This window comes from Hyaloscypha bicolor (genome assembly GCF_002865645.1).
Source record: "Hyaloscypha bicolor E unplaced genomic scaffold K444scaffold_10, whole genome shotgun sequence".
Classification (NCBI taxonomy): domain Eukaryota; kingdom Fungi; phylum Ascomycota; class Leotiomycetes; order Helotiales; family Hyaloscyphaceae; genus Hyaloscypha; species Hyaloscypha bicolor.
The window spans coordinates 476,737-500,156 of NW_020194512.1; the positions used below are offsets into that span (position 1 = coordinate 476,737).

At 49.2% G+C, this 23,420-nt stretch overlaps 8 protein-coding genes across 8 annotated transcripts; 3 read left to right on the forward strand and 5 right to left on the reverse strand.

Moving 5' to 3' along the window:
• Positions 1 to 4,610, reverse strand: K444DRAFT_1946 (ankyrin). The gene is made up of 2 exons (XM_024870958.1): positions 1,805 to 4,610; positions 1 to 1,685 (listed from the first exon to the last, which is right to left on the reverse strand). The coding sequence occupies exons 1-2, from the start codon at positions 4,516 to 4,518 to the stop codon at positions 275 to 277; spliced, it is 4,125 nt and encodes a 1,374-aa protein (XP_024743818.1). The 5' UTR covers positions 4,519 to 4,610; the 3' UTR covers positions 1 to 274.
• Positions 4,611 to 8,292: 3,682 nt separating this feature from the next.
• K444DRAFT_516207 (glycosyltransferase family 20 protein) lies at positions 8,293 to 11,094 on the reverse strand (the record flags this gene model as incomplete). Its single annotated transcript, XM_024873665.1, has 3 exons — positions 8,293 to 8,831; positions 8,882 to 10,829; positions 10,879 to 11,094. The coding sequence occupies 3 exons, from the start codon at positions 11,092 to 11,094 to the stop codon at positions 8,293 to 8,295; spliced, it is 2,703 nt and encodes a 900-aa protein (XP_024743819.1).
• Positions 11,095 to 11,738: 644 nt separating this feature from the next.
• On the reverse strand, positions 11,739 to 12,138 carry K444DRAFT_605894 (uncharacterized protein; the record flags this gene model as incomplete). Its single annotated transcript, XM_024878894.1, has 1 exon — positions 11,739 to 12,138. A coding segment is annotated over exon 1 (151 nt), but the record flags the coding sequence as incomplete, so codon positions are not given.
• Positions 12,139 to 13,539: 1,401 nt separating this feature from the next.
• K444DRAFT_2049 (uncharacterized protein) lies at positions 13,540 to 15,702 on the forward strand. The gene is made up of 3 exons (XM_024871031.1): positions 13,540 to 13,872; positions 14,000 to 14,052; positions 14,132 to 15,702. Exons 2-3 carry the CDS (start codon positions 14,027 to 14,029, stop codon positions 15,585 to 15,587), a joined length of 1,482 nt encoding a protein of 493 aa, XP_024743821.1. The 5' UTR covers positions 13,540 to 13,872; positions 14,000 to 14,026; the 3' UTR covers positions 15,588 to 15,702.
• Positions 13,545 to 13,960, reverse strand: K444DRAFT_2074 (uncharacterized protein). Its single transcript, XM_024871052.1, has one exon. The coding sequence runs from the start codon at positions 13,896 to 13,898 to the stop codon at positions 13,680 to 13,682; it is 219 nt and encodes a 72-aa protein (XP_024743822.1). The 5' UTR covers positions 13,899 to 13,960; the 3' UTR covers positions 13,545 to 13,679.
• Positions 15,703 to 15,998: 296 nt separating the features above from the next.
• Positions 15,999 to 18,128, forward strand: K444DRAFT_578222 (uncharacterized protein). The gene has a single exon (XM_024877601.1). The coding sequence runs from the start codon at positions 16,104 to 16,106 to the stop codon at positions 18,018 to 18,020; it is 1,917 nt and encodes a 638-aa protein (XP_024743823.1). The 5' UTR covers positions 15,999 to 16,103; the 3' UTR covers positions 18,021 to 18,128.
• Positions 18,129 to 18,945: 817 nt separating this feature from the next.
• K444DRAFT_658116 (uncharacterized protein) lies at positions 18,946 to 21,835 on the forward strand. Its single transcript, XM_024886221.1, has 4 exons — positions 18,946 to 19,435; positions 19,493 to 21,074; positions 21,141 to 21,447; positions 21,611 to 21,835. The coding sequence occupies exons 1-3, from the start codon at positions 19,089 to 19,091 to the stop codon at positions 21,408 to 21,410; spliced, it is 2,199 nt and encodes a 732-aa protein (XP_024743824.1). The 5' UTR covers positions 18,946 to 19,088; the 3' UTR covers positions 21,411 to 21,447; positions 21,611 to 21,835.
• Positions 21,483 to 22,590, reverse strand: K444DRAFT_658117 (uncharacterized protein; the record flags this gene model as incomplete). Its single annotated transcript, XM_024886222.1, has 6 exons — positions 21,483 to 21,531; positions 21,597 to 21,835; positions 21,889 to 21,903; positions 21,963 to 22,204; positions 22,255 to 22,521; positions 22,572 to 22,590. 6 exons carry the CDS (start codon positions 22,588 to 22,590, stop codon positions 21,483 to 21,485), a joined length of 831 nt encoding a protein of 276 aa, XP_024743825.1.
• Positions 22,591 to 23,420: the final 830 nt, after the last annotated feature.

The following is a 23,420-nucleotide window of genomic DNA, read 5'->3' on the forward strand; positions in this document are numbered from 1 at the left end:
CTATGGATCTGCAGGTGACCGGGCGATCTTCCTTATAGGAGATGAATAACACTAAAGCTAGTTTGGCTGCAAGCCAAACCACGTCAAGGTTTGGATTATTCCTAACTTTTTCATGAATGGCTTACCACCTCCCTCAAATGGGCAATTGGAAGCTATTATTTTCGACTTAGTGAACCCGGGACTAGTCTCCGCTCCGTGGATTGCTGGTTTGACCATGGGGTATGATTGGTAATGTTGGACGAGGACTTCTCACCAATTATTCAAGACCATTTTGTCAAGACCATGCGGGTATAGGCCATATTGTCCAAGACCCAGTATCGTAAATTGAAGAACTCATTTGATGCGCGTGATGAGCAGCTCTCTCCGCCTCTATCAATGCGACGGCTTCGGAGCTCCTAACAGCACCTCTCACCGTTCGAGTTTCACTCGATGCCACTCGAGATTTCGGCTCGGATGCAGTGGTCAGCTCAAACATAGGAAAGCCATCGACATTGTGTACTGAATTCCTTTCAGTCACACTCAATCGGCTTTGATACACGAGGCAATTTAGAATAGGGTCGTGATGCGAGAATTCGGGATCTGTAGGGAATTCTGCTGTCAAAACAGGATCGCTAAGCCTTCCAAGCATGCGGAGCAGATTCGCTTGTAATTTTGAATTCGGGAATGTTGGTTCTTGATTTCCTCTCAGAATTTGGGGTCGAGGGGGATATGACCCCGAGGAGTAGGCCGCTGGGAGTGCTGGAACAGGTGGAGGGTATCGATTATCAGGGTGGTAGGCGAATGACAGCGATGGTCTGTTCACACTTGCGTAGGATTGAGGACGCGCAGCAATTTGAGATCCGTAGGATGATTGTGGGGGATCATATGGAGATGGAACCTGCCCGTACGGAAGACTTGCATAGGGGGATGGTTGAGCTAGCTGGTAATTGGATGCGTCTTTTGATTCCCTGCTTGGCTGTTGATATCCTGGACTGGAATAAGATGGGCTCGAGTAAGCAGGTAAGGTAGCAGAATGGCTCCCAACCCTAGGAGGCCGCTCCATGAAAGGCGCAGTGGGAGAAATTAAAGAGTCCCGGTAGGTTTCAGTTAGGGCATAGCGTTGTGGACCGGTATTTGAATGGCGAAATGAGGGGGTTTGAGCTGATTGATGGCGAGACTGTTGTGGAGCAGCAGTTTCCTGATATTCCTGCCCTTTATATATTGATTCTTCAGCGCCTGTGGCTTTAGTAGCGCCTTGGCTGTTGGCTTCCTGAGCCTGTACTTCTGATCCCTGCCAAGAGTATCTGCGCTGGTTGCGACGACGATGCTCTTCACAAGTATGTGACGTCTCGAAGTATTTGAAAATCTCAGCGTGGCCCTCCTTTGCTGCAGCTGATGACGCATTTCCACTGTCCTTGACCACTATTGCGTACGTTTTCGAATGATCGAGCTTCAAATACTGTTCGAATGATTGAAATGGGTCTGCTCCCACGTTGCACAGAAGCTCCACGCACTTCAGCCATCCGCAAGACGCCGCGATATGAAGCGACTTATTCTGAGAAGCGACTATTTCTGGTTGATTGGGAAGTAGTGCATCCATCGGCCTCAAGGTCAGCAAGTGCTGCAGGCATTCAACGTGTCCAAACATTGCAGCATAGTCCAATGCTGTCAGGCTCAGGAGTGAGGTCTGGGTGGACTGCCGAGCTCTTATTCGCAAGAATTCGGAGTCAGCATACTTCTTTCAGGTATTTCCAGGAGTAGAATGTTCCAGGAGCTCTTGAGACCTTGCTTCAAGGGATCAATGCTCCGAGAAGTTGGGACTTACCCTTCTTGCAAAAGCATCTCGACAGCGTCGTGGTATCCTCCGCAACAAGCTGCATGGAGACCGCTTCTGCCCAGGTCATCTGTTAAGTTGATACTGGCGTTGAAAGATAATAAAATCTGTATGGCATCGCAAGAGCCTGTAGCGGCAGCGTGCCAGAGAGGAGACCTTCCGTATCGATCGACAACGTCAATAAAACCTGGCGTTGATTGGGGTTCCTGGTTTACAATCGACTGAATTATTCCAGCATTATTAAAGGCTGCGGCTCTATGAAGAGGAGTCTCGTCATGCTTGTTTCGAGCGAAAAGTGTGGCACCATTGAGTGCATCACGGGAAAGCTCCTTGAAAAAGGACACTCCACGTTCAGAGTTTTGACAGTAAGCTGCGGCCAGGTGCAGGGAAGTCTCGAGATGATCTCTTGTCCGCTTATTTGCCAGTTCGTTGAAATCCTCGTTTGAATGTCCCGGGGCCAAGAAAGCTTTCCAGGTCGATTTGCTCAAGACGGCCGCTAGGTGCAATGCAGTCCACCCTTCTCTTGTCAAGGCAAGGGGATTGACACCGTATTTAAAGAGAAGAGGAATAGATTCCCAGAAGCCCCCCGCAACTGCCCAATGTAGCGCGGTAAAGCCATATAAATCTGATGTGGAAGTCTCCAGGTCGAAACCAACAGCCAGTAGCCCCTCTGCCTTAGTCTTGTCTCCTTTGAACAAAGCAACTGCTAACTGATCTTCGAAGGAAACAGGATGTTCTGAATCACCGATTGCTTTCTGATTTTGAACGCGCTTCACAAAATCGTGCAGCGAACTAAAGAGAGAACCGCTGCGATACAAACCACTGGTTGGTGGTAAGCCTCGGACAGCCAAAACGTGGGCGCTTGACTCCACATCATCAAGGAGCATTGATTTCGTTACCAGGTAGCTCCGTGAGCAAGGGCCAGTCAAGGTCCGCACTTGGAAGTCATAGAGTAAAGGAATTGTTATGCTGCTGTCCTTTGTAGGGAACACCAAGCCCTGCTGGGTCGGGGATACTTGTAATGCTGTCGTCGAATAAACCTCTGGTTTCTGGGACATCGAGATCGAGATGTATAACCGGCCCTGGAGTTGCATCCCTTCAACTGTTGCGTCAGTCATCAAGTTTGAATCATCTCCAAGTGAATCTCGAAGCATCCCTGTTGAAACACTCCTTGTTCTCGTTAACTCGGAAACCCTCTGGTTGATCACAGAAAGGGTAGATTCAAGAGAGCTCCCCTGATAAGCGCGTTGAAAACACCATCCTTCCCATTGCATGGCATCCAGACGCCTCAACCCAACCACAACATCTACTTTCTTGTCGTGTGCGCCAGAACTTTGAAAGCGAAAAACACCCATGGCTTGCAGCTTGCGGGAATATTTTACTTTCATTGTTATAGTTGTTGAGTTCCACTCACGATGAGGGAAGATCTCTGTCAACTTGTATTGTTGGTCCTGTTGGCTATGGAGATTGGAGTGCATGTGCGCCGGCGAGACCCTGAATTGCGGAAGATTGTAGTAGACTGGCTGCTGTCGAACATATATTGTTCTGTATCCTTCATACTCTGGAAAATCTCCTTGTGGTGGAGGCAGGTATTTTCGAGACTTGGTTTGAAGTCTGGCGTACTGGTCTTGTGAGAGTAGTCTCAAACGTATGACTGGACATTGGTATAAATCGCCGACGCTGACGAAGCAGTCTAAGATTGCATAGTAGTCTTCTTCCATTGGAACTCCTTCTGCTTCCAATAAAGGTCGAAGATATAATTGAACCCGAAGACCGTGGTTCGTCATGCCAGATGGTGCGCTCGCATAGACAGGGGATGGAGGTAGAGGATGGATGTTCCCAGTATCTTTGAATTGCTCTGGGGAGTGAGCAAGTAAACCGGATAACTCGTCTGGGTCTTCATCTGCTGTTTCCAGCGAGTTCCATGCGTATAGTGACTGATCGTCAGAACGTTGAATGATCTCCTCCTGCAGCCTCGTGAACGCCCGGTGACCTTCCCCGTACAGAAGGGGCATGTTTACTTGAAAGAGGCCGATCAAAGAATATGCTGTATCTTCTAGTCTGGTAGTATGTCGACGTGATGCCCATTTCATACGAGCGGAAATACCGAGTTGGAGGGGATCGATCCGTCCGTCCAGAACCTCCGCATCGATCCCAGTGACTGCGCTGATAATCCTCGTAAAGGCAATCGGACGGTCTTTATGCCCAAGGAAGCTCCAATCCTTTGCATAAAAATGAACAAGTTTCGGCGCAATGAGCTCTTGTAAAGTCCATCCTCGAGTAAACCAACGACTGTGACGAAGGCTGGAGTTTGGCTTCGACCAGTCTTCTTCCTTGGCTGATTTGACATCCGAGAGAAAGGCATAGCATTCGGCAGCTTGCTGATACCAAAGATACATTGAGTTGATTGCTTCAGAAAGTTCTGCACTGCTCGATTTATCAATGCAGCACGTGTCGACCCAGATATAAGAGAACCCCCTCGTGACAGCCAAGGCTGCCGCATCCTTGACTTTTGCAAATCCTTTCTTATCAGCAATGGTTCGTTTCCGTTTGTCTAGGGATTGAGGCATCCGCCCTTTCATATGCCGCAACTCCTGGAGTGTGAGCTCCTCGTCTCCCCAGGTGTGAGACAGGATGGCGTATGGTGGTATAGCATCGTCACGCACGTCGACGGGCTCTAGTCTCTTCGCGTCCAGTAGGCGCATAGCTCGAAGCGCTCATCGGAGAAAGCTGGGGTCATTTGAGCTTTAGGTAAAGAGCGAATTGGATGAGATGCAGATGATGCTGTAGATCTTTCAGGTGAAGTTCTGGATGTTGAATGATGGTGGGGCCAACTTTTGCGCTATTTTAGTTGCGACCTGCTTCTCACCAATCATGTGTGGACGTGGCTTTTACTCGGTAAGGTTGTTTCAGCCGCAAAAGCGCTCTCAACTCCTCCAAATACTGTGGAGAGAAACTCGCTTGTAGTATTTGTACAGTCTCTGAAACTTGACTCCGACCGGATCACATTATCGAAGACAAGAACACTTAATGGTATGAAGACAACGGCATAAAGTATCGGGAATACGGGGCATTTTGACCCTTGGTGCTCTACAGGGTGCGAATTTATGGCAGACGCTCGCTATAAGCCCCTGTAACTCTAGGTAGTGCTCCCTAAATCGACATAAAGAGGCGCTATAAGACATTCGCAAGGAATAAGTAGATCTTCTAGGGTTATAGCGCTGTTGGTAGAGCAACTATAACGCTCGGACGCTAAACAAGCGACTATTATGCCTCCTTAGCGAAGTCTCCTTTGTAAATACAATGGGAAGCCCTAAAAAGGTGTGGTAGCCCTTGTCGAAGGCGTAAATGCTACTTTTAGGGGAAGGGCCTGGAAATATAGGGCCTTATAGCGAGTTTACCACTTTAATCTGAATGCCGGAGAGCCTAAAATTTTCCCAATGCCCTGTATTCCCGATACTTTATTCCGTTGTCTTCGTACTGGGTCATCATCCCCTTTAAATCCGGCATGCCGAAGCCTTGGTTACCATTCTCCCACTGTGTAACATGAAACTGCATAATAAGAAAAGGAAAAGAAATGCTAGATACAAGGCTTCCTCATCGGTGGAGACTCTGGAGGGCAATGAATGGGTCTCGATAACAATGACAAAACTGCATCCAGTCTAAAACCATCCAACAATACAAACCCCATATCCCCTCTCGAACTGAGCCTCAATAATGATAATACTCCTACTCAGTCTCCTCAAACTCCACTTCATCACTCGAAAACTGCGGATAGTCAACCTTATAAAACCCCCACAACCTCTTCACCATGGTCTCTAGTCTTCTACCCGGCTTGGTCCTTGAGATGAATTCCATAACCTTCTTCCCTTGCTTCTTGCCCTAAAGAATGAAGCTGCCCTAGGCTTAGAAACGTGGTGTAAAAAATAAAGAAAAAACATTAAAAAATAAAAAACTTGTGCAGGATAGGTATTCGCCCCAGTTCTTCTCGAGTATAGGTTCGGTCTAGACAGTCGAGGCAGCAGTATAGTACAGCGAGGTTAGTAGCGTTAGAGAAGGTAGTTATAGATTCATAGAATCAGATGCACATTGCACTGTTAAATGTAGATTACTGGGAAATGAATTGAGTTGGTCTGCCGGGTTGGGAGTTTGGAAGCTACTTCCAACTTACGGGCGCAGTTGGGACCTATGGAACAATACGGGTCTAACCTATCATCCAACCCTTCTGGCCTATATCACAACAAAAGTAGCCACGATTCACGGCAGCAAGGTTGCAAGCATATACCAGAGGAAAACGAATATCTGAATAATTGTGAAAGCAAACGAACAAATTTCAGAAAGCCTTTGACGTGCCCAGTGCGAAACTTCAAGTCAGGACCATAGCAAGATGACAAAAGCTCTCATAACCAATCCTGTAAGCCCACCTAGTTTTTCAATAGACAACATAACTTACGCAAACCCGCAGTGCTAGGAAACTCAAGGTCGCCCTTACTTTAGGGATAATTCTCACTGAGATACCTCATACGGGCGGGTATCACCAACACAACATACCTCATCAACCTCTTCCTGCAACCGCCGGGCATTTTTTTAACCTGGGCGGACACGTGGGGAGTCGTATACCCCGTAGATGTGATCAAGTTTATACTGACACATGATGGAATACGAGATTTTCGGCTGCGACGAGGAGCTGCGATGGATCCCTTCGCCCGCATCCAGCACGGAATCAGGGGTTGCTCTGAGAATTCCAACCTGCGGCGAGGTAATACCCTGGTCAGCTTCAGTTGATTGCACTTCAGATTCATAAAGGACAGCCCTAGGCTGAAATTGATATTCGATATTGTCTTCAAAGCCAAGAACGTTAGCATTCTTCCAATTCAGGTCGATAGTAGAACTTGCCGGGGTTGTCCAGACTTTCGGTCAGATCTATCACACGACTCCTGACCCAACCCTGTCGTTCGTCACTCCATGCCCAAGGATCCCGCCGCCCTTCTCGCAAAGATTGAGGGTTGGTCTTCCCCTAAGAGTTTAACCACACTACAGGTATTAAGAATATTGAAATTGCCTACAAATACCGTCGTGATAACCGAGCTTCGTGGGAGATATGAACACAGCGTATATAACTGAGGATAGTGGCGACGTTTGCAGCAGTGCGATATTGAGGATCAAGAAACAGCCTCAAGAAGCTTGAGAGCAATGGCGGGCCAATGAAGTCTATGGACACTCTCCTAAGCTGCTGACAGTGCAGCACCGTGAGGCCGAATGATGCCCAATTCCCCCACACGGGAAGGCAAATCGTGCGAATCGATGCCTGATCTTCTTCTTACCGCATTGCCCGTGTAATATCAGCTCAGCTTGTGAACCAATGAAAGCACGGCTAACTCACCAAGGAGGCTCAAAGAATTCGCAGGGCCTGAGCCACTCGGTAAGGATCTCCCCACACGTATTGCTGGTTCCGAAACCGATGCCGATCAGAACCCCTACACTGTCCCTCAAAAGCAAGTCTGTACATGCGGACTCTGAACGCGTTTCTTTCCAATAGATAGCAAATGTCTTTTCGCCAACTCAGAAGAATGGTCGCAACCCCCTGGATAAGAAGTGACATAGACCTCCCAAAGCAAAACTAACGCCCACGGCAAGCCAATCTTCCGTTCACCAAGCAAGGAATAGCACGTTGAAGGCCTAGAAATATTCTAACCGTCTTCTCGGAGATCGGTTCAATCATTCGACGGGCTTCTCGAAAGCATCACGTTATCTTCTTAATCTTCTTCTCCTTGCTTTAATTTCTAATATTTTCTATTACTGTATTCAGGAGACGATGCTCGTGAGCATAAACTGCAATTTTTTTTATAAGTACGTATGATTCCTCAACATTCAAGACTCGAAATTTATCGTACAGCAATGGGAGGACGGGCTCGAGAGGGAGGAAAACCCATCCGTACGACGCGTCTAGACAGGACATACCGTCATCATGACAGCAACAAGCAAGCCAAAGTACTCCCCTCAAGTAAAGCATTATATAGAACGTAATCAACATCAACTGCAACGTACCAACCCTAGAAAATGTAAACATAACCCTCTCCTCACCTAGCGATCCGAGAAGATTGAATTGCCTATTATCGCGTCCAATGACCGGCACTATACGGAGCATTGTGAGACGTACAGCCTTCATAAGGCATTGCCGAGCCTTCAAACTCAGCACTTGCTGATTTGCACTTAAAAAGAGCGACTTCGCTGCACCATCTCAACCAGGGAGAGGTGACTCCAATCTCACACAACAGCACGCCGCAACACACGAACAGGAAAATAATATGTGCAAAATGCATTCGTCGTTGCCATTTATTTCTATGCCATAATCGTTTTTGCTGTCGCTTCAAGCCAATTCATGCCAAGCCAAGCGAGTATCAAATTCCCTCCCACCACACAACACCCATCTACCTATGCAAACGCGAACACACTCCTTGATCCTTTCAGACGGACGCTTAGAGCCTCCCACCAGGCATCTCATCCGGAATGACACCACCTGGCAGCTCCTCCGGAATCCTGCCCTCGACTATAGCCAACGGTCCCAGATCGGCAACATTGCCATCGCCACCATTTAGCAGCGCTATACTGGAGATGACATCCGCCGGCTCGAGTAGATGCCAATGCGCCAGCGTCATCTTGGAGCTCGCACCGACGGTAACAGTGAAGACGTGATTTGGGTTCAACGAGCTGGCGTTCAGGGCACGGAACATATCCTCGTCGGTGAAGTCGTCTCCCAAGCAGAGAGCAAACTCGGGAGGCTGGCCGATATCGTGGCCATAAGCTGCGACGAGGCGCTTGACGATCTCACCTTTGTTGATGAACGTGGGACGAACTTCAAGGTTTGCTTTGCCGGTCATCACTTCGACGTCCCATTTCTTCCCTACCGTGTTCTCGAGCTCCTTTTGGCATTCGCGAGCCATGTGCGCGCCAAGTTCGGGGTCAGATGGGCGATAGTGCCAGGTGAGAGCGCAACGTTTGCGTTCAATGAAGGAGCCTGTCTGTGTTAGCCGTGGATTTGAGGATACTCTCCCGAGGATATATTACCCGGGGTCATCTCAGTGTACTTCTGGAAGCAGTCGAAGACTTCCTTTTGCCAGCTCATATCAAACTTTTCAGCCAGATTTTCCCACTCCTTGCTTCCTGGATGACGCATGAAACTACCATGCTCCGCACTGAAACCTATCTCTGGAATATGACCTAGCTGGTGCTGGAGGAATTCTTGATCACGGCCGCTGATTATCCATATAGCATTTCGTGGATCTGTCGCAAGAGCCTTGAGGGTACGGATGAGTCTATCGGATGGAAGAGCTGCAGCTGGATCCTTGACAATCGGAGTGAGAGTTCCATCATAGTCGAACATGAACAGTCGCTTGTTCGCTGCCCGGTATTGAGTGAGGAGTGCTACTTTGTCGAGGAGAGGGGTGGCGATCGTTGCGTTGTGGGAATTCAAAACAGACAGCAGACGCTTAAGGAAGCCGTTTGACCAAGCCTGGACGGTTCGAGTAGTGACATGATGGTGAAGGCTTTGATGCATGGCACTCTTCTTATCCTCGCTCATAGTCAATGCGTAGTTGATGGCATCCGCGACTCCCGTCAAATCCCATGGGTTGATATGGATTGCATCCTTTAAGCTGCCTGCTGTTCCAGAAAATTCAGAGAGAATAAGTGGTCCATGATCATCCCTCTGGCAAACCACGTACTCCAAACTAGTGGTGTTCATGCCGTCACGGACACTGGTAATGAGGCCAGTATCACCAGCTCGAAGGAGTGCGAAATATTCGTCCTGCGAAAGATATTGAGGGTAGTGCTGTACGGGAGAAAATCCGAGCGAGCCGTATAAGCCATTGATTTTAGCCACAAGTTCCGAGACCTTGTTCGCGATTTTATTGTTCGAGTCTCCTTTCTCCTCTTCAATACTGGTAGGACTTGTGACCTGGAGAAGAACAACCTTTTCCCTCATTTCAGGATATTTTTCCAAGAATCGCTCGAAAGCCATTAACTTCTGGGCAACACCTCTTACGCTATCCAAACGATCTCGACCAACTATGATCTTCTTGCCCTCATATAGTCGTCTCAATGCTTTAACCTGATCGTTGATAATTGGATTATCAAATGCGAGCTTCGCAACACCTGCTGCATCAATTCCAATGGGGAAGACTCCAACAGTAACTCTTGCTCCATATGCGTCGACACCGGTAATGTCTGAATGGAAACCCAAAATTCTCGTACAGCAAGAAACGAAATGACGCGAATATCCGTGTGCTTGGAATCCAATCAAGTTTGAGCCCAAAACACCTTCTAAAACGTCTTTGCGCCGTGGTAAACATCGAAGAAACTCGCTACTAGGAAATGGAATATGCAGGAAGAAAGCAATGTACATATGCGGGATTCGCAGCCGAAGCATGCTCGGAAGCAGCAGAAGATGGTAATCGTGAATCATGACAATGTCACCTGGCTTGTAGACCTCGAGGATGCGGTTGGCGAACTTCTGGTTCATACGGTAATAGTCTGCCCATGATGCACGCTCTGCTCGGCCATTTGTTGGTTCATGCTGTTTGTAATGGAACAGCGTGTAAAGCTCATGCTCGGCGTACCGTCTCCATCGAGATTGGTCTCTCAAGCAGAGCGCGCCCTCTGCGTCTCCTTCGGTATCATCACTTAGCCAAACAGGTATGGTTCGACACTCTTTGTCGTGGGCAAGCTGCCACTCCAGTCTCGATTGATCCGACTTGCTGACCCATAACCCTTCAGACTGTGGCTGTTCAGCTGGCTTGGTGAAGACATCAACTGGAATTGGTGCTGAGCTCTTGTTGAGGGGCGGAATTCGTGATGCTGTGGTAGTTGCTGGCGGGGTATCTGGTGGGGTCAAGTCGTCGGGTACATTTATTTCCCCAGTCCAGCCAACGAGCGTATGATTCCACGGGGTTTTATCAGATGAGAGGTGTTTGAAGGAGTCGAATAGGGCAGAAGTGCCGCGACGGGTGCCCGTCCCCTAGATCATGGTCAGCACGGTCCAGTAGTGCAGGGCCTGGATTGCTCACCCAATCTGCGCCGCTTCTAAGTTGTAAGGAGTGGGGAATACAGAAGGTTGCTGAGATAACACCGCCGCTGAGGCCAAGAGTTGGATTCGCAGCTCGAGGGTCAACATCTACCAACGAATTCTTCCTCTGCAGGCCCGGGGAAGACAAGCTCATACGGCGTAGGATATCGTGGTGTGATTTCGCGCCGGAGGCGGCATCGCTGGGGGATTGCGCCATGGAGTTTCGGAGGTTGGCAATGTCGTGGGTAAAATATGAGGGGTCACCCGTGCTGCTTGCAGAACTGTATTCGCCCAGGCCGATCCCTGGAGTGACGGGGACTTTCGTGAGGGAAGGACGCAAGCCTGGATGGCCAGTATCTTGGGCACCTCCTGGCGCAAGAGGAGCAGGAGACTCGGCGAGCTCAGCGCCCTGGTCGGAAAACTTCTGTGCCATGGTGAGTGATCCGTTCAGGCACAGAGGAGGCCGAATGAAGGTGAAATGCTAGAAGAAGAGAACGACATGAAGTATGTGCAGGAAAGAAGATGAGGTTCCAGGGAAGGGTGACGAGAGGGTCGATAGGGGGAGGGGAGGAGGAAAGGATGCAGGAATAGAAGAAGTACTCCGGAGCTGAGTGAGCTGGGTGAGCTGGGCTGGAACGTGGGGCAGAGCAGAAAGCAGGATTGGATTGGCTTTGGCTGTGGTGTTGATTGTTTGCGATAATCAAGGCAGGCCAGGGCAGGGCAGGAACGGCCGCGGGCAGCATAGGCCCGAAATTGGGTGTAGAGCTAGCGCGAGAGGGAGCTGGCGAGGGGCAGAAACCGTCACCGCTCTTCGAGGCTTACCTGACGTAATGGGAGATCGAGCAACCTTGTGTCTATGTGCCCATCGTCGTCCTCGCAACGCCGCAGCCAGACTCTACCAGTGGTGGCAGGAGGTACAGATTGAGATCTAACACCGGAGATATTGGGTTGAAAGAAGCATGACAGCTGGCAGGTTCACGGTGCAAGGGAAGGCGGTCCTGCAGATGGTGGGCTTATGGCGTTGTTCTTACCGATCCAGCCGCGGCAAGCTCCCGCCCAAAGACTCGCGCCAGTGTCATCGGCTTTATCTACAGCTACATCAAGGGAGGAGGGGAGCGAGAGGGGGGTAGTGGTGGTTGAGGAGGAATCCGGAGAGGGTTCCCGAAGGCCTCAATCCTGTGCAACACCAACACCACCAGCAAGGACACAGCGGGACAAGACGGGGGATATGAGCAGCAATCAAACCTCATGTGTTGCCAGGAAAAAATTTGTCGGCTCTTCTTCCCAACCACCGACGAGGCTTGCATCACAAAATGCCTCAAGTGAGGATTGGTCCAGCTGGCACATGGTACGGCGGATAGGGCCGAGAGGACTCGCATGATATCGGGATCTCGAGGCTTTGCAATTGCTTCCCTCTCTTCCTATCTGCTGCTCGTACGATGCTGCGTTGTTCACGATCTGATTGCATGCTTGGTGGCTGCGTCCGATCTCGCTTCTTTCTCTTCTTACGCTTCCCATCTGCATGTTGCTTGCCGCATGTTGCATGCTGCACGTCCCGCCGAATCCCAAACCGGAGAATTTCAGCATGAGGCTGAGAAATTCTAAATATCCTCGAGAAAAGTACAGTATTTTTGGCTTCGAGCTTTCTCTGGTTTCTGGATGGTCTGCTCACTTCATACATATTCCCTCTGGGTCTGTCTCGTGGTCAGACTCATGCCTCGACTGATCCTCCCCCTAATATGGCTCCATGCTCGTCACTGTGACAACTTACCCAACAGTGACAGATGATCTGTTGTGAAGACGCGCTGTCTCTCCCTCCACGGCAACATTTCGAATTGATCCTCCGCACCATTTGTTTCTATCAATCCATCTACCTCCTGCCCTCCGTTTGATCTAGGAACAGCCATGTTCCACCACACTTCCAGCCTCTCCGCTGCTCTCGCGACGGATGTTAACCACATCTTCTCCCCCGCAAGCCTTAGCGCAGCTTCATTCATCCCCACAATAAGGCTGCTCTTTTGGTTTAGGAGGAAGGCGGGTCCAAGGACATGGTGATCTCGAACAGCCCTTCCTCAGACGACAGCTTCTCGCAATTGATGCAATGCGACCAAAAGTCTTAAAGTGTGTGATGCAGGTCTGGACTGTCGAATGTTATGCTGAAGCAGAAGAGAGGTTGAGGTCAGCGAGGAAGACTCGTTTGAGCACTTCGGAAAATTCGGTATATTCTAGCGGTCGAGTAGAAGTCATCTTCAGGAAAGGACTCGAAATTTATCTCACCTATACTGGAGGGGCATTCTACTAATTGGACTTGATACTCTATTATCCAAGCATCGTTGGAAACTGCCTCTTGATCCGACGGACTCAAACGTATTGTCAGGAAATCGGCCAGGCAGACAACCAAAAAGCTGCACTGCAACAAATTTTATGGGCTCCGACATGCTGTTTTTGCTTCCCACTCGGACCTTTCTCTTTGAGATATATAGTCTTCGAGCCTGGAATTTTCGCAACTTCTTGCTTGATGGCTCGGGGTAACGGATTTCGCGCTCCCTGATTGGTCGCTTCGTTCAATCCGAGCATGCCCAATGCCTTCTCGTGCGAACTGTGGGGAACCTAACGAGGCGCAGCAAGGCTGCAAGATAGGGGTAATTTGAAACCAGATCGTTCTCTTGACTTCGTCGCGTCAATTTTTCTTTCGTTCCTCTCTCCCATGTTCTTCGCATAATGTGGCCGAGGACTGGCTGCTTCGTTCAAGGGTTCCTACGGATTCCACTTCCTCTCCCCAGCCTTCGACAAACTGCCGGGTCAATAACAACCAAGAACGCAGGGATATGAGCCCCATCCGCAGATGGCTCCTAGTCCAACAGGCCGTCCCCGCCTCGTCAACCGGATTGGAGCCTTCCACAGGAAGACTGCTGATGGATGCAAGACCTGCAGGCAAGCATTGCTCAAATTTCGCAGCCGTGTCTCCAAACTAACAGTACGCCAGGATTCGCCGGTAACCAACCTATTTCTTTGTCCCATGCCCTAAGCTCCCTATTTCACTGGCCGGGAGCATGAGACATACTCCCGGCTCTCACCCAGCTCCCTCCCCTCGAAAGAAACCACTTGCTAAGTCTTTGAAGTATCAAATGCGATAAAGGGATACCGGCATGCTCAAAGTGCTCCACTACGGGACGTACGTGCGATGGGTATTCTTCCAGTCCTTCAGGAGTCGAGAGTTCCAGCCGTTCACTCACAACCTTAATTGCGGCCAGCTCTTCACCTTTTCACCTGCCAATTAGTACCAATATCCTAGAAGACGACCAAGAACGCAGGAGCTTTTCTTTTTTCTGCAGACACACCTTCCCCCAGCTCTCCGGCCCCTTCGACTCGAGCGACTTCTGGCAACGCCTCCTCCAAGCAACACACCGAGAACCCGCAATCCGGCACGCAGCCGTAGCCCTCGGCGCCCTCCACGAAAGATTCGAGATTCTCCCTCATACTAATCTCAACTTCACGCTAAGTAAGGGAGAGGATGATGACGTCTTTGCAATGCAACAGTACGCGAAAGCCATCAAAGCTTTATTGGGATTCAATGGCGGCCAAGAAAAAGCTGCAAATGTCGCCCTTGTGACTTGCGTACTCTTTGTCTACTTCGAGACACTTCGCGGTCACCACGCAACGGCTATCTCGCATATAAACGGTGGGATCAAAATTCTTTCCGCGTTCCACCAGTCCGCCTCATCTTCATCCCCATACCCCTCAACCATCTCACAATCAAACACGCCATACGTCAGCACACCAACGCTCACCCTCATATTCGCCCACTTTGACTCCCAAGCCTCCGCCCTCCTCGCTGGTCGTGAACGTGCTCTCCAAGACCCCTCCTCCGACAACCCCCTGCCAGGCTACGCACCCGAGATCCCGGAAGAATTTCAAAGTTTGGGAGAAGCTATGAACAGTCTCGACTACATCCGCACGGAATCGTTCAGGAGCATGGCTACCGTGGATCGTAGCGATTGGGTTGCTATCAGGGTTATGCTGGCGTGCATGCAGAGTACGGCTACTATCAGATTAAATTTGTGGGGGCAAGCTTTTCATTCGTTTGTTGGAACACAGGAGAGGAAGTTGGGGGGTGGGCTTAATGGGGAAGGGAAGGAAGAGAAGGAGTGGAGGGATGCAGTTAATGTTCTGAGGGTACATAAGATCTTTATGGGGTTTTACTTCTGCGTTGATCTTGAGCGGGCACTGAGGGATGAAGGGCTTTGGGATGAGCATACTGAGGATTTTGAGGAGATTGTCAGACTTTCGGAGGATATTATTGGCCCGCACGAAGGCAGTGCGGAGCATGGAGGTGGGGTGAAAAGATTGCTCTGTCACGATACAGGAAACGTCACAGGAATCGTCCTCCCGCTGAATTTCGTAGCGACAAAATGTAGGGTAAGGAGTATTCGCTGGAAGGCCATCGAGTTAATGAGAAGGACAGAGAGGCAAGAGGGGCTTTGGAATTCGGTGTTGACGGCACTGGCTGCGGAGCAGTTGGTGAGGCTTGAAGAGGAATGGCTAGTGGAAGAGAAAGTGCCGAGGGAGAGGAGGATTCGGTGCGCCGAAGTAGGATTTGATCTGCAGGAGAGGAGGGCGCGCTTGAGGTATGGACGCCTGGAGGTGGGAGTGTTTGCCCATCCACCCCCTCGTGAGATGGAATGGATTGAAGGGTCGATTTGTTGGTGAGTGGACAATCGTGGTTGCAATAAAGTGACTCGAATGTGTTATGATATAACTAATAAAACCTTTTTCTTGATCTTTCGCAATTTTTATATTTCCTTCCTGCAAGACTATTCCGTACATTGACAGGAGCCGGTGGTCTCTATTAGCACCACACTAGCAAAAGCCACTCTTCTCTCCTCCAGCGTATATTAGATTTAACGAGTCGCAAGAAAAATCCCAAGGTTCTGCAGTCCCTCAGCCGCTAAACAGAGTCTAGATCCCCGACTAGCTTGATATTTTTCGATATTCCAAGAAATCTCAGCCGCAGCTGAACCATCACCTCTTGGCCAACTTGGGCTCCTCTTTGCTGAAAATACGAACACAATTCTTGAGTATGTATCCTGAATAAGCATAGCTATGGGAAACTGTTTCTCCCAGACATCGACTGCCCCGGATGAACACACCCTTGTCTCACGACCTCATCCAAGTCCTGCTTCGGATGTGCCAGTCACTGGTGACACAAGGCCCCAGCTGGGTCTTATGGCACTTGATGGGGACCGTGATGCCACAATTGTCAGAGGAAAGGAGACTGAGCCGGATGCCGGGAAGGTGCAGGCAGCAGGACCATCGAGGGAGAGTGAAGCCGCACCTCCACTCCAGCTACTTCTCTGTCGATTCCAGGCAGGAAAGTTGCTAAAAAGCGTGATGTCTCCCGCGTCAACAGACTTCCTAGCCATCTCGCACGTCTGGGGGAAAGCGGAATGGATGAAGGTGGACGGCATCGAGCACGAGATTCGGGTTTCTCGAGAAAAGGCGAAATTCATCAAAGAACAACTACCATCTATTGTTGGAGACCAGTGGTTCTGGATGGACGTCCTGTGCATCAATCAACGCGATGATGAAGCTAGAGTCGCCATCACCCAGCACATTCCTTCCGTTTTCCGGTTCGCCCAGAGAACCATTGCCGTCAGGGATAGCTCGGGGTTCAAAGAGTGCTGCACCAAAGCAATTGGAGACCCCTATCTCTTCTTCTCAAAAAGTCGTGATTGGCGGAGTAGGAATGAAGATGATTCTGACGTCAATTTTGGGGAAGGACTAGACGGTCGGAGACGCTTGATTGAGCATATCACTGAGGAACACGCCGGTCATGTCATGAATGAAGGAATCTTAACTCGACTATGGCCGTTGCAAGAGATTATACTTTCAGACAAGATTCAGTTCGTACGTTGCAAGCCCGTGGAAGGTGGTGAGCAGCCTAGAATTGCAACCGAGTATGATGCAAGGAAAATGCCTGTTCTAGGCCAGAGTCTGGCAGCTCTTGCAATGACCTGGTCTACCCACGGAGAAGACCACAACGACCCCATGAGACATCGAATCGGCTTCACCAAGAACGAACTTGTCATTGCCTTCCTTGAGCTTGGTACAGCTTCACGCCGATACGAGAATCGGGAAGTTTTGCTACCAAATGAGAGGGATATCATGCTCCATTTAAACAGTACCCGGGAGACTGGAAGAGCAAGAGACTTCATTCTTGCAATTATGCCCCAGTACGGCTTCTATAAAGCTCCCAAGAAAGCAAAGCAACTTACCTTCACTGAGCTCTTTCTTGATTGCTGCCGCCAACTGCGAGAAGTGGATAGTGGTCTCAGCCCCTTGTTCCTGGAATCCGACCACCTTCTCGACGGGCGAGTCGGGCCATTAAAGGTCGATCTTCCAGAGCCAAAGTGCTTAGGAGACCTTGCCAAGCTTCTCAATGGTCCTGTTATGCGCTGTCCACCAGGAAGCAAGGTCGATCTCGCGAAAGCAGACGGCGTACCCATGGCCAAAGTCATGGAAAATGCTGCCAGGATGCTCCCTGATTTTGCGGAAGTCACAGACCATCACTTACAACTTGCGCACAACGTACTGGTGATACACACTGTTGTACGCAGTATCTTCAACTCCACGGTCCTCTGGCCAATCTCCCACCACGAAATCAACCGTGAGCTTGCAGCTATTCCTCCTGACGCAGACGATAAACGAAGAGCCATCGAGGCTCTTCATATCATGATCTCGACTATCGACTTAGATGAAAACTCATACGAAAACGCAGTGCGGATGACCGAGTACCCCGCCCTCCACGAGCTCCTCCGAAACATGCCGTGGAGAATCCCAATCACGCTCGCGGCGATGCTCAGTTGCGGTCTCGGCATCAGCCGCCTCGATTGGGCGCTGGAGAATATGACGGCGATGCAGTTTGTCGTAAATGAAGTCTCGTACTTGGCTCTAGCTCCAAATTCCGTTGCGTTGAGTGGGGATACGGCGTATTATTTTAAGGAGGGAGGGGAGTTCTTTGGTGGGAGGGATGGCTCGCTTCCGAGGCAGGCGCTGCTGGCGGGTAATCCGGAGACGGATGGATATTTTACGCTTTGTTTGTTTCCGCCGGATACTAAGTTTAAGGGGTCGAGAGAGTACTGAGGAGTTGAATCACGAGTGGCTTGTGCTAGAGTGATCGTGTAGAATTGTATATAAATCAAGTGACTAGCTTTTGAGGAGATGTTTGAGCTAGAAAATATTTGTTTTAAGGCACACTCTTGGCAACGTAACTTTCATGCATACCCTGAGCATATGCATGATTTTGTCAGACGTGCAACAAAAACTGATTCCTGGAGTATAATTGGCCCGCGGTGCTTCGGTCACGTGTTGAGCTGCGGGAAGGAGGGCGATCTGATCGTAATGGAGCGTCTGATCAGGTTCAGCTGAATCTATATCAACGGGTTGTAATTGTCTGTCCGTGGTTTGAGGAATCTTGCTGTGAGGCCTTCTCTTCCAGTGTCATGGATACTGTCAGACTGAGCTGATGAAGCCGTGCCTTCAATCCGGATAGAGTAGTCTCTGGGGTTGAAGCCTGTCAAATCAGGAGCCAGCCGAGTCACGGTAATGCGGGCCGGATATTGACTGAACAATGCTGAGGTATCTCTGACAATAGTAGAATGGCACTATATACCAGAATACATCGGAGGAACAAACATTGACCCCTTGAAATTCTGCCGGGAAGCGAAGTGAACATTGTAAATCTGCCTCCACTCATTGCGATCCAGACAATGACGAAGTGTACAGCTAGCGAAGGGAGCCTCACCGGTACCGTATAGATATGCGCACCTGGACTGGCAAATACCAAGAAGTGTTGAGTTATGAAATATCATCATAATCTTATCTCATGCTCGGGCTACATTACTCCTGAGCCCTGAGAACTCATAAGGTATATTAATGCTCGATCCCCACCACGTGCACGTCACGTGATACTATTAAATCCGACTAATTATTCATGCCGCTAACCGGCTTGTATACGTTACACAAGCAGGTTCTGCCTCAACACAGATTCAACTTGTGTGAGCCAAAAGCGAGACTATCTCGTTCATATCAGAAGAAGAGTTGAAAGAACGCTTATCACTTTATTTGCAAATGCGGATCATACCCGATCAAATCCTGTAAGAGTGCTCTCACCAGCCTTGTCTGCCTCAAACGAGCGGTCAAACAATCAAGATGGATTCATCGCATGAAGTTATCATCTCAAATGAGCTATCTCGTTATAACCCCCGCCGCAGCCAACGGTACTCCGCGGTCCACGTACTTCAGATTACGTGGAAAGACGACGATATTGGGGTTGCCGATGAGGTCAACGAACTTGCACACCTCTTCCGTGACAAGTTCAACTTTTTTGTCTGGCCTTACCAAATTCCCTCAAAGAATTCACAGGCGCAATTGCAACTTCATATTGCTCAGTTTATTCTGCGCTGCGGAAGCGATGATGATAACTTGATCATTCTACATTACAGTGGGCACGGAGGGAAGACGGCTGACCTGATGGATTCAGAGTGTGTATGGTCTGCGTAAGTCACAGAATAAACATTATGTTGTTCTACATTATTAACGATCAAGTGACATAGGAAGATATCTGGGGGGCCTACAGTAGATTGGGCCATCATACAGCCGGGCATTCTCGGAGCAACCTGTGATGTTGCAATCTTGTTAGATTGTTGCTTTGCCGGACAAGCTGTTCGGTCTCGTCTTCAACATAACGTGGAATTCCTTGCCGCAACTGATAAAGATCAATTTACACCCACAGGCAAATTGACCAACAGGCCCTCATTCACTAAAGTCCTAACGCAGCAGTTGGGTTTGGTAGTAGCCAAATCGAGTCACATTACTATCCCCGAATTGCATCGTCAAATGCTAAGGAAAGAGGTCGGCCTCGTGAAGCAGCCATTCTATGCGAGTCTTTCACGTAGTTCTTCAGGTGCTGGAATTCGCCTTGCCAGGTGGGAGCCCCTCGACACGGCCGTTACGAAAGCAGGAACTAGCACACCATCAGATCGAGGAGACGCCCTATCTTTATACATTCGGTTTTCTTTGTTCCAGCCAATGGATATTGCGCAAAGAGAAGCACTCCTACGTTGGCTGACGCGAGACTCTCCTTCTGACATCGAACATATCCATGTTCTTCACCGCACAATATCGAAGGCGCAAGCTGTGGGACAAGTCAGTAGCGAGATCTTGTGCCCAAAGGCTGTGGTGCCAAACGTGCTTGCACCATTTCGAATTTCAGACGATACTCGAGAGGAAGCAAAACGGCTGACCCGTGCCCTTACTGATGTGCTCTCTATTCCCGAAACTTACCATTTTGCGGAGCTTGATGTAACCCAAATCATCAACAGCATTTCTGAGAGGTCAGCCCAGCTGCTTGCCTTCATGAATGACTGCATTGCAGGATTGAATGAAGAATCGCTGGATACCCTTCGGAACAAGGACCTTTATGGCACTTTTGAATTGGCGAGCAGAATCGCAATGCGTCTGACCTTGGTCCAGGATGAAGTGACGAAAGGCGCCATAAAGGTGTATTTTGACAGTACAGCACCAGCAGATCATCATTTGCGGACTGGGAGAAAGGATGAAGATTCGGTCTTGGTAGAATATTGGGAATACGAGACAGTAGGAAACCAGGACGCCAACAAGAGCCTGGAACAAGCCGCACGTATATCGGCTCTTCTGGTTGAGGACAAGGCCAAAGCTTTTCGAATACTGCCGGGATTGGGGTACGTGGAAGAGACTATTCGACCACGCATCGGATTCGTGTACCGACTTCCATCGGGAATATCCACGAACGATTATTGGACATTGTCGGAACTCATCGGTACTGTAAAGACCCTTCCACTCGAAGTTCGTTGTCAGCTTGCTAGTGCAATCTGTGATGCTATTTTGCACCTGCATTCGATCGGTTGGTTTCACAAGGCTATAAAATCCGAGGATATCGTCATCCTTCGCAAATTGAATCACGGAACAGGAGAAGCCACGTCCCATCAGCTTTATGATTTCGATAATCCCTATGTGATTGGCTTTGATTGCTCTCGCCCTTCACAAATGGAATCGAGGCTCACGGTAGATTTTTCCATGAAAAACAACATTTACAGACACCCAGAACGCTGGGGAAATCCAAAGCCATTTGAAAGGAAACACGACATATATGCATTGGTAAGTACGAGATTCTGGGGAGATGATTCTAAGATGGAAGGTTGCTCAGCGCATTAATACGCCCAGGGAATATTACTTCTAGAGATCGGTTGCTGGAGGCTCCTTCCCAGTATGGATGGCAGCCGAAAAGGCTTCGAAAATGTCAAGAAACCCGAGAGACTACGGGATACTTTGCTGGACATAGTTCGGACCAAGCTAGCGCATTCAGCTGGATCGAAGTATAGCGAAGCAGTTGCATTTTGTCTAGAGGAACGCGAGTGGAAGACGGAAGAGCCATGGCAAACCCAAAGAAGCATTCGTCAAAAGGTGTGGCAGCCACTGAAGATGTCAATTTAGGCTATATATAGGCCCAAAGAAATTTTCCGAAAGAATGGTTAGTCGCAAATTTTTTTTGAACCCACAACAATGCTAGATAGGTCCTGGATTTGAAAGAAATGCGGAAAGCACGGCAGCATATCTGGGTACTTGATTAGCCAGCTCTTGTTCTACTGTACCCTTGTTATACCGAGAATTGATACTTACCCTACTACCGCCAGGAGAAGATTGTATTTGGTGACCTTCGTCATGAAGCAAATCGCGAAGGACGCTATCAGGACGAATATAGCGGAAATGGCAGAGCGACTTCCACTTTTCTCGAACCGGTACAGAAGAAGCATGGGGAATATAATTCCAGTGGGAATAGACAAAGCCACCAGGCATTTTATCACTCTTCCGTATAAATTTCGTCGTAGTATAAATACATTGCGGTCGCTCGTTTTAGCCTAAGTCGCGAGTTAGCCGCAATAAGACGAAAAGGAAATGCATCTTCACTTACCATGCCATGTGAAACCTAGCCATTGTTCCATTAGTATCACTAGATGTTTAGATCAAGCATCAGGGAGTACCAACATAACTCGCCAAGCGTGGATATGACTGCACCACGCGATCAAAAAACAGCTCAAAACCAGCTCTATCGGAGTCTTCCGCGTACAAGGCAATGTAGTCCTTAGCACTGGGAGCCGCAATGAGAGATGCACTTTCCGACCTCACGACTGGCTTGTTTCCGTTCACCCAATTGTGAACGCTGCGGCGATGCCTTTTGCGCGCTCGCGGTAGAGCAATCATGCGGTGGAACCTAAGCACGCCTTTATCTAAGGCGCATCAGCATTTAAGTTACATTGAATATGTCAAGTATCCATACCATAGTCTTTCAGCTCTGTTGCAACTTGCTGCAGGATATTTCGTCGTGTCATATTGTCGTCTTGACGTCGGCTGCTGAGATTCAGTTGAACTGTCTCTGCATCGTCACAGTCTTCAAGCTGTTGTTGCAGCTCGCATAATCGATCTTGTTGCTCCAGTAAGACTCGCAGATGTAGGGTATCAAAACGCCTGAAGATGGTGAAATTTGGATCAAGGTTGAGGAAGGCCGCAAGCCGAGGATAACCTTGCCGGTAATGTTCAACTGTGGCTTTTAGACGACAGCTCTTTAGGGATTCCCTTATTCAAGAGAGTACTTACGCTTAGATTTTGTTGTCATGACAAACCTTAATTCATATCGCTTCGATAGAACATAGGGCCAAAGATACGATCGACCCCCGTGCTCACCTCTGATGTTTCCAGATGATCGGGTAATGGACGAGGCTGCGTGGCGATCAGGCTGTGCATTTGAGCGTCTTCATTTGTCCTGCGATTACCATGCATGATGCTGTGTGACATGTAGGGCAAGGCGTACTGCTGTATAGGGCGCAGGCATGCAGCGATGCTGCGTCGTTGACAGCACATTCTGTGAGCTTCCACGTAACCCGCGCATTATCATATATCCACATGCCCCAATAAATCTCCCATCTAGCTCACTGTCAGTCCCGCGCTGCGACAAGCACTCATCGAACAGCGCATATTGTAGGATTCGGAAAACCCGCAAACAATGTCGAATAATGCTACTGGTTCGACCAGTACGAGAGATCAGGTCAGTATACGACTCATCCATCAAAGTTATGGAAGTGAGCAGGGACTAACGATGTTTATAAAAGGCGGTAGAAGATGACTGGAAGTCGTTTGTAGGCTCTTATCAAACCCCTGCAAACGTACGTCTTCAAGCCCAATGCGAGTTTTGTATTGCTGTATCAAAGTCTCACAGAATTCCATAGTATCCATTCGAGCTTGGTGACACCGTATGGATTGTCAAGCCAGAATATCGCACGCCACTAGGCGAGTTCATCATAATGAAAGCTCACCCGAACAAATACTTTGAGCTGGCGCGGAAGGCCGATAGGGTCCCGCATCCGGAGCTTGTCGCAGAGACGCACTTGACAAGGGATCCTTATGCTCCCCAGTGAAGAGTATAGAGACCTGGATGCGATACTGCTG